The following is a 9399-nucleotide window of genomic DNA, read 5'->3' as shown; positions in this document are numbered from 1 at the left end:
AAGTTATTCCCCCCGGGGAAAAAAAAAGGGCCTGGGGGCCGCTGCTTGAGTGGCCAGGATAAGAAACACTGTAGGCTATTTAAAAAAAAACCGTGCATCTTTAACTTACAAAAAGAAAATGCAGAACACACTCGCATTGACATAGGATATTGGGAAAGTTCTGTTCTGTCGTCTTACAGCCGCGATCCAAGCTAGCCGACGACTCTTTGTTACTTAGAAACGGGTCTCCGTTTTTTGCGCCTCCAGGCAACAGCGGTGGAAAGTTATCCCATTTTGTAGGATTTTTCCCATCGGCGATCATGTGATGCGCTGTTACAGCCACAATACAGCAACGGTTTACCATGGTTGAAATCAAGTTACGGTGAAATTAAACGAAATAAAACACGGCTGAGAGGGAGAACACAGGCAATAGTCTAAGGAAGCCGTAAAGTGCGCCGTCAACATGGTCACGACGACCAAGCCCTATTGCGAGGTAACGCAAAAGGTTTTGCGAGGGAACGCAAAAGTTTTTGCGAGGGAACGCAAAAGTATTGCGAGGTAACGCAAAAGTATTGCGAGGGAACGCAAAAGTATTGCGAGGGAACGCAAAAGTATTGCGAGGGAATCCCCATGTCCCCTAGGGGGCTCCGTAGATCGCGGCTGTAAGACGACAGAACAGAACTTTCCACAGTATCCTGATGTCAATGCGAGTGTGTTCCCTGCATTTTCATTCTGGTAAGTTAAAGATGCACGGTTTTATTTTATAGCCTACAGTGTTTCCTTCCTTCATCCGTGGCACCACATACAAGCATGAACGCGCGCCCAGAGACTGTTGATATAGCATTTTCATCCTCGTTGGTTGATATAGCATTTTATCCTCTTTGGTAGAACACACTGCCAGTTCCTACAAGGACAGGGACATCCCTCTCCATTTTCAAAAAAAACCCTGAGGTTGACAGCTGTCATAGCACCACTTATAAATTTTGCTGATCCTAGCGCTTACCAGCCGTCTTGTAATGTAATGTAATCATATAATACAATTTAATAATGTGTATATTGAGGATCATTGATAACATTATGGTTCTATATGTGTTCAACACTGCTGCTGTGGATAATAATTTTAAATTGTGTCACCAGGAAAACCAGCAAATGAAATGTACACCTCGCATCCGGATTGGGCACCATCACTACACTTGGGCCACACTGAGATAAAGGCCACACAGACTGCACGCTATGAGAGACAGGAAAAGAGAAAACGGCAAAGGACTGACAGTACACCTGCGAGGATGAGACAGCTATTGATGACCTTGTTCCACCCGGTAAGCCTTACAGAGCCAGCAGATTCAACACCGTATGTTGCTTTTGTGGCTTTTTCAGCTGCATGATGCACATTTAGCTAAAAGATGTCCTTATTTTATCCATAGTGGAGACACCAGCACCAGCTGAGGATGGAGCTGAGCAGACACCGCTGACAGAATGTGACTTCTGTCAGCGCCGGCGTGCTGAAATCAACCGGCTGCTGGAGGAGAACAGGACCCTGAAACGTGAGCTTGGCCAGAGACTTCAAGCTTAACACTAGCTTTGTGACCATTCATTCAGTGAAAGGAATCTCAAATCTTCATCAAAACATTATTCAAAATATTAAAAAAAAAAATTAAGAATAATTTGCTGAAATAGAAATCAGCATTTGTTTGATACTTAGTGTTAGAAAAAAAATGTGTCCTAACAGGTTTTCTGAACCATCTTCTAATCTAGTCTCCCCCAGCTGCTGGTAGAAACAAGATTTTTTTACCATCATTCAGAAACTGGATAGGTGTTACATCTGTATTTTGTTGAAAATCATTTATTGAACATTGTTATTAATAAAATTTTAAGGAATAGATTAAATAGTCAAAGATCCGCAAAATATAAAAAAATAAACAATAGTGCAGTGCTGTGGCCATTCAAGTTAACTCCTAGTTTGAATCAGAGTCTTTCAAAGTGAACTATTTAGAAAAATGAGTGCAGTATTGACTGCGGGTTATTAAATCTGACCTCATAAAACACTGTAACGGGTAACTTTGAGCTTAAATCATTCAGTCAGAGGTATTATGCAGGTTTAAATGTCCTGTGCTCATTTCATTTCTTTTTCTTTTAAGTGATATAACAATATAACAGCGTGGTTGTTATACTTTACTGTTGTATAACTGTGATTTATATGATATGTATACACATGCATGAGGGGTTGAGGTTAACGTTTGCTTTCCAGCATAGAATGAAATATAATGGTGTCCTTACCTGCATAATTTATGTCTATTTTTTTTCTCCTCAGGTCTTGCACTCTCAGCGCATTAATGAGACTCCCCTGAAGCCATGGGTCATCATTGCTGACGATGGGCAGGTTTGCTGTGCACACTGTACATGCATGGCTGGAATTGCAGAGGCATGTACACATGTTGGGGCTCTGCTGTTTAAGATTGAGGCAGCAGTCCGCATCCGTGGGAAAAAGACTGTGACAGATGTGCCAGCTTATTGGAAAATACCAGCAGGTATCAACAAAGTCAGCGGTGAAGTCGCCCACAAGATGGACTTCACTTCATCCAAAGTGCAGAGGATTGCTCTGGACAGAGTCATCGATGACAACATTCCCATGCCTGGCCTACGGACACGGGCCAGCAGACGCACTGCCCAAGCCACATTGGACGACTTATCGTCAATGTTCCCTGTTCTTCAGAACCATAGGTCAGTTTGTATGTCCACAGTGAAGCCCTACTTTCACAACTATGCTGCTCCTGTCCAGCCAGCTGTGATCCCAAAACCCCTGCAAGACCGTCTGCGCGACCCAAAGTTTGAAAATGCTCCACCAGCTGTCCTTCTCCAGCACTGTGAGACAGTGAAAGACATTGCAGCTGCATATTATTGCACGTCGTTATATTACAATACAATTATAGATTATATTATTGTATATCATGACATATTGCATCGCAGCCTTTATTTATACAATTTAAGAAATGCATATTGTTAAAAGTAATTATATAAGACATTGCACTAACATTGTTTTTTAATGTGTACTATAGTACCGGTAATAATTTGCACTACTTCAAATGTTATTGATATCTGTTATTACTTAATTTGATCTACCTCCAATTTTTATGTTTGTAATTGATGTTTCATAAATACGTATTTTTTATTACTTTGGAATTTTTTTTATACATAGACATTTTTTATAAAAAGCATAGTATTTTGTATTATTACATTGTATTGTTATATTTGCATATTATTGCACGTTGTTATATTATACAATTATAGATTATATTATTGTATATCATGACATATTGCATCGCAGCCTTTATTTATACAATTTAAGTAATGCATATTATTATAAATACTTATATAAGAATTTGCACTAACAGTGTTTAACTGTTAATGTTTACTATAACTACAATTTGTATAATAATAATTTGCAATATCTCCACTTTCCATTTCTCCATTGATGTTTCATTAAGACCGACTTATTAATAGGATTGAACATTTTGTATAAATACATACTATGTTATTGTAAGTAATTGCACTGCATTTTCATCGCGTCAATTTTTTATTTGTAACCATTTACCTACAAGCATTCAAACTGCACTGCTCTGTTCTGCGCTGCACTGTGTTCTCAAGTTTCACTACTTGCAAATAAACACTGAAAAGGATCTGATCGTTTGAGACCTCTTGCTTTTGGGTATGGATGCAAAACACACCTATGGCTAAAAAACAACCCACTTGTTAAATGTTTGCTTAGAGTGTATTGTTGATACAAAGAAATTGTCAATTCCATATTGAGCATCAATCTTTTCTTTAATACAGTAATTCATAAACACCAGAATAAAGTGGTTGACTTTAAGGTGTGGAAGTCCAGTGTAGTATTTCACTTTGACGGTGTCTTCCTTCAGGAAATCTTCATCCATTTTTCTCTGGCCAAGCTCACGTTTCAGGGTCCTGTTCTCCTCCAGCAGCCGGTTGATTTCAGCACGCCGGCGGTGTCTGCTCAGCTCCATCCTCAGCTGGTGCTGGTGTCTCCACTATGGATAAAATAAGGACATCTTTTAGCTAAATGTGCATCATGCAGCTGAAAAAGCCACAAAAGCAACATACGGTGTTGAATCTTCTGGCTCTGTAAGGCTTACCGGGTGGAACAAGGTCATCAATAGATGTCTCATCCTCGCAGGTGTACTGTCAGTCCTTTGCCGTTTTCTCTTTTCCTGTCTCTCATAGCGTGCAGTCTGTGTGGCCTTTATCTCAGTGTGGCCCAAGTGTAGTGATGGTGCCCAATCCGGATGCGAGGTGTACATTTCATTTGCTGGTTTTCCTGGTGACACAATTTAAAATTATTATCCACAGCAGCAGTGTTGAACACATATAGAACCATAATGTTATCAATGATCCTCAATATACACATTATTAAATTGTATTATATGATTACATTACATTACAAGACGGCTGGTAAGCGCTAGGATCAGCAAAATTTATAAGTGGTGCTATGACAGCTGTCAACCTCAGGGTTTTTTTTGAAAATGGAGAGGGATGTCCCTGTCCTTGTAGGAACTGGCAGTGTGTTCTACCAAAGAGGATAAAATGCTATATCAACCAACGAGGATGAAAATGCTATATCAACAGTCTCTGGGCGCGCGTTCATGCTTGTATGTGGTTCCACGGATGAAGGAAGGAAACACTGTAGGCTATAAAATAAAACCGTGCATCTTTAACTTACCAGAATGAAAATGCAGGGAACACACTCGCATTGACATCAGGATACTTTGGAAAGTTCTGTTCTGTCGTCTTACAGCCGCGATCCAAGCTAGCCGACGACTCTTTGTTATCTGTGAAACTTGGTCTCCGTGTTTGCGCCTCCAGGCAGGACAGCGGTGGAAAGTTATCCCATTTTGTAGGTTTTTCCCTCGGCGATCATGTGATGCGCTGTTACAGCCCACAATACAGCAACGGTTTACCATGGTTGAAATCAAGTTACGGTGAAATTAAACGAAATAAAACACGGCTGAGAGGGAGAACACAGGCAATAGTCTAAGGAAGCCGTAAAGTGCGCCGTCAACATGGTCACGACGACCAAGCCCTATTGCGAGGTAACGCAAAAGGTTTTGCGAGGGAACGCAAAAGTTTTTGCGAGGGAACGCAAAAGTATTGCGAGGTAACGCAAAAGTATTGCGAGGTAACGCAAAAGTATTGCGAGGGAACGCAAAAGAAAAAAAATTCCCCATGTCCCCTAGGGGGCTCCGTAGTAAATAACTGTTTTTTGTGCAGAATGTAATACAGGACTAAGCCCACCTGCCACATATTTGTTGGTCGAGAACTGAGGAACCCTTCTATGTCGAATTCTGGTGGGACATGGATCCAAGTACCATAGAAATACTTTATAGTTTCAATACTTTATATTGAATAGTTTTTTCAGTCATCAAAGCAACTTGGACCAAAGTCTATAAGATAAGGTTTTGGAACTTTTAACCTGGCCTCTATCAGGATGTTCTCAGGTTTAATGTCTCTGTGGAAGATGTTTGCCTCCTGACGGTGAATTATTGCTTTTAGCAGCTGTTTTATGATGATCTTGGCATTCTTCATACTTCATCGTTTATTGGACACGCCAGTAATTCTTTGCAATATATATGCGCTTAATTCAGACAGACCAGAATTCTTTCATAATCTGTCACAAATTCTTCTAGATTCAGATGGTGCTCTGCTTGTGTATTAACTAAAGGTCTCATATCTAGTCTATTTCAGTTACAAAGGTCAATGAGACAAGGCTGCCCGCTTAGCCCCGGCTTATTTGTGATTGCAATTGAACCTCTGGCTCCAAAAATTCGCTATCATACAGCGATACATGGTATTAATGTGGGCAACATCCATCACAAGCTTCTTCTGTACGCAGATGATATGTTGGTCCTTCTAACTAAACCTGAAGAATCTGTTCTCATTTTATTAGATTGTACTGAAGATTTCACATTATTGTCTGGATACAAAGTAAAACTGGGATAAGTCTGAAGCTATGCCTATGTCTGGACACTGCCCCTCCTCTCTATATAAAAACTGGAGATTCTGTTGGTCTCCAAAAAGTATTAACTATTTGGGCATACAGATTACCTCTGATTATAACAATATGGTTAAAATGAATAGTGGCCCCTTGATTGGAAAAATAAGAACTGACTTTGGTAGATGGTCTAAAATTCACTTGTCCCTGTGGGGAAAGATTAACTCTATTAGAATGATGACAGCCCCAGTTGTTTTCTATCTCCTCCGTAATATGCCTTTGCATATTCAAGACTCTTTTTTTCAAAGAGCTAAATACCTTAATATTGGATTTTCTATGGGGTAAATCCCATCACCGTCTGAGTCTTAAAAAGTTACAAGCGAGCTCTGACAAGGGTGGTTTTTCCTTGCCTAATTTTAAATGGTATTATTGAGCTTTACGGGCAAAACAACTTAGAGTTTGGTTACCCACTTTCAATTCCTCTGATAAACCTTCCTGGTTTCAGCTGGAGTCTGATGCGAATGGAGGTGAATCTCCATGGGCTACTTTATTAGGTGTCAAAACAAAAATTCATAGAGATCACCCTATTATTACGGCGGACAAATTAATTTGGAATAAATTACACAGAGCAGGTTGCTGGGATTTCATTAAGTCATCATTAGCTCCTTTATGGAATAATAACAAAATTCTTATAGGGGGAAAATCAGTCAACTGGCCACAGTGGTTTGAGGTGGGAATCTCCTGTGTATTCCATTTGTTTGATGCCAAAACCAAAAACTGTCTGAGGAAAAATATTATGGAAGTAATTTTCGAAGTACTGGAAAGAAGGTTTAATATCACTGCCAAGCTTGCAGTTTTAGGCTCCACAGCAGAACTCCCGGACTCATATTTCTCACTTTTTGACAAGAGATGGCTGGTTCTGGCTCTGACCACAGCAAAAAGGATCCTGTTAAGATACTGGATGAAAAAGAACCCACCTCCTTATTATGAATGGCTGACGACTATGGTTAAACTGGCTTCTTATGAGAAAGTGACATATACTGTAGTCTTCTAGGTAAAATGCATCAGTATGATAGTACGTGGTCTGCCTTTCTCAACTGGCTAACGGTAAAGTAAACTTGTAAAGGTCGGTGTGGCATAACATATCTGTTGTATGTTTTACAAAACAAAAAACTCAATAAAATTTGCATAAGAAAAAAGTTAGAGATATTTTCTGGATTACATTGGGAAACCAGAGAACCAAATGGAAATACACAAAGTTAAAATTAAACTAAATTAAAAGTAAATTAAAAGGGATGATTTTTTGTTTTTTTTTATACGGGGAAACTGGAGCACCCAGAGAAAACCCAAAAAACTGTACTTACACTAAAGGATGTTTCTGAAATAAGGGGGAAACCAGTGCACCTGGATAAAAGGCAGGAATATCAAACTGAATTAAGTTCCTGGACTAATAGAGAAATCAGAACAGCTGGAAAAATCAATCCTCTAATTATTGTGAAATTCCTGCATTGTTAAACTTTTCTTATGAAGTATGCCGCTGTTTTCTGGTTATATTTGAGTATCTTCTTTCAACAACCAGCGGTGGTGTAACAGCTCTTCTAGGGTGGGGCGTTTTGTTTGGGTCTACTGTCAGGCACTTTGTTAGAAAATCTTTGCATGTCTCGGAGAGCCTTGTGTTGATCTTTAGTTTTGACAGGAATCCACGGGTAAGGAACTGTTTTTTGTGCAGAATGTAATACAGGACTAAGCCCACCTGCCACACATTTGTTGGTCCAGAACTGTGAAACCCTTGTTTGTCGAATTCTGGTGGGACATGTACCCAAGTACCATGGAAATGCTTATAGTTTTTTAGGTCATCAAAGCAACTTGAACCAAAGTCTATAAGATGAATTTTGGGGAATTTTGACCCGGTCTCTATCAGGATGTTCTCAGCTTTAATGTCTCTGTGGAAGATGTTTGCCTCCTGAAGGTGAATTACTGCTTTTAGCAGCTGTTTTATGATGATTTTGGCATTCTTCATCGTTATGTGACCCTTGTGTTTTCGAATGTAGTCAAAGAGGTCCTCAGCAGGCATGGGTCTCTCCAAAACTAAAATCAGTTCCTCATTCAGATCATACCAGTCTAGCAGGGACACGATAGCTGACTGCCCCACTGAACTGGTTGTTTTATCCCTCAGTTTTAACATGATAGCCACCTCAGAGGGCATCTGCTTTCCATTCTCATCCACATGTTTTAAAATCTCCATGTCTTTTTCGATGTGTTTGATGGCTACAGATAATTTATCATGCACACGATAACCAGCGAAAACAGATGCAGATCCTCCATCTCCAATCTGTGTTTGCTCAATATAGGTTTCCCTAAATTTGGCTCTAAGGGAATCCTCTGTTTCATCATTTGTGTTCTCTGTCTTTAGTCTTTTCACATTCGGTGACTCTAGAAAGTCCTCTGCCTCACTCTTTAGACTCCTTTTCTTTAAGTTTTGTTTTTGTAATAAGTTATCACTCATAGGGGACAGGCTCAATGATGTGAGATAGTCATTTTTGGCTGGAAGTGGTCCTCCCTGCTCAAAGATATTACTCTTTTTACTTCTCACTGTACTGATTTGGTCCAGGCAGCCTGTGGAGGCTTCTTCCCCTGTAGAGACCTTAAACCTTTTTCTTGCGGTGGAGTCTCCCTCGTCAAAAATGTTCTTCTTTTTGCTTCTCACTATACTGATTTGGTCCAGGCAGCGTGTGTAGGCTCCATCCCCTGTAGAGACCTTAAACTTTTTTCTGGGGGTCTCATCTACGGTGCTGTTTTTTCTTTTTGTTGGACTTTCTAGTGTCATTCTGCTGTTCTCTTGATTACTCCTCAAGGATAAAGTTGTAAAAATATCTGCAGAATCTTTGTCTTCTGTGTAATTTAGCGATTATCAGTTTACCTTCAAGCCAAAACGATCTTACCTTGTGATACTCTAGCAGTGTAAGGGAATTCTGTGCTTAGAATTGTGATGTCAGCACATAGTAATCATTCTTCTGACGTCACTGTGACATCACACAGGGCGTGGTCTTAAAAGTCTAAACAGGGCATGGGCGGGCATTGTGGGGCTGTGCCCGCCCTGGACTGCCGTCTTTTCTTTTTTTTTTTTCTTCCCTTATCTTATCTCAGCGTAGTCAGCTTTCTATTATTCCTCTCTCATTCTGTCAATCATAAAATTCAACCAATCAAACCGACGACTAAACATCCAATCAAACAACAGAGGGGGCGGGAGTCGCGGGACACTGAGTCAAACATACTTAACGTTCGCACATGCTATAAATACGTCTGGTCACCAGCGAGTGCGCGTCGGTATGGATATTCGGGCTTATTTTCAAAGCAATAGAAGGACAAGTACTGAAAACAGAGCAAATGAGAGTGGCCAGGGAGCAGTTTCTGCT

General features: G+C 40.1%; 1 protein-coding gene and 1 long non-coding RNA gene across 2 annotated transcripts; one reads left to right on the top strand and one right to left on the bottom strand.

Moving 5' to 3' along the window:
• The first annotated feature begins 649 nt into the window (after positions 1 to 649).
• Positions 650 to 3537, top strand: LOC119772775. The gene is made up of 4 exons (XR_005279305.1): positions 650 to 714; positions 1117 to 1298; positions 1404 to 1523; positions 2291 to 3537. It is a non-coding gene; the product is annotated as an uncharacterized LOC119772775 (long non-coding RNA).
• Positions 3538 to 7026: 3489 nt separating this feature from the next.
• On the bottom strand, positions 7027 to 9085 carry LOC119772778 (serine/threonine-protein kinase pim-1-like). Its single transcript, XM_038269414.1, has one exon. It carries the CDS (start codon positions 8808 to 8810, stop codon positions 7506 to 7508), a length of 1305 nt encoding a protein of 434 aa, XP_038125342.1. The 5' UTR covers positions 8811 to 9085; the 3' UTR covers positions 7027 to 7505.
• Positions 9086 to 9399: the final 314 nt, after the last annotated feature.

Source organism: Cyprinodon tularosa, unplaced genomic scaffold, assembly GCF_016077235.1.
Source record: "Cyprinodon tularosa strain WSP-4 unplaced genomic scaffold, ASM1607723v1 ctg1195, whole genome shotgun sequence".
In the NCBI taxonomy this organism is placed as follows: Eukaryota; Metazoa; Chordata; class Actinopteri; order Cyprinodontiformes; family Cyprinodontidae; genus Cyprinodon; species Cyprinodon tularosa.
The sequence above is the reverse complement of the archived record's forward strand: the minus strand, read 5'-3'. Positions and strand labels throughout refer to the sequence as shown.

Coding starts and splice junctions, on each gene's coding strand:
- LOC119772778 (XM_038269414.1), bottom strand. CDS start 8,810: ATGACACTAGAAAGTCCAACAAAAAGAAAAAACAGCACCGTAGATGAG.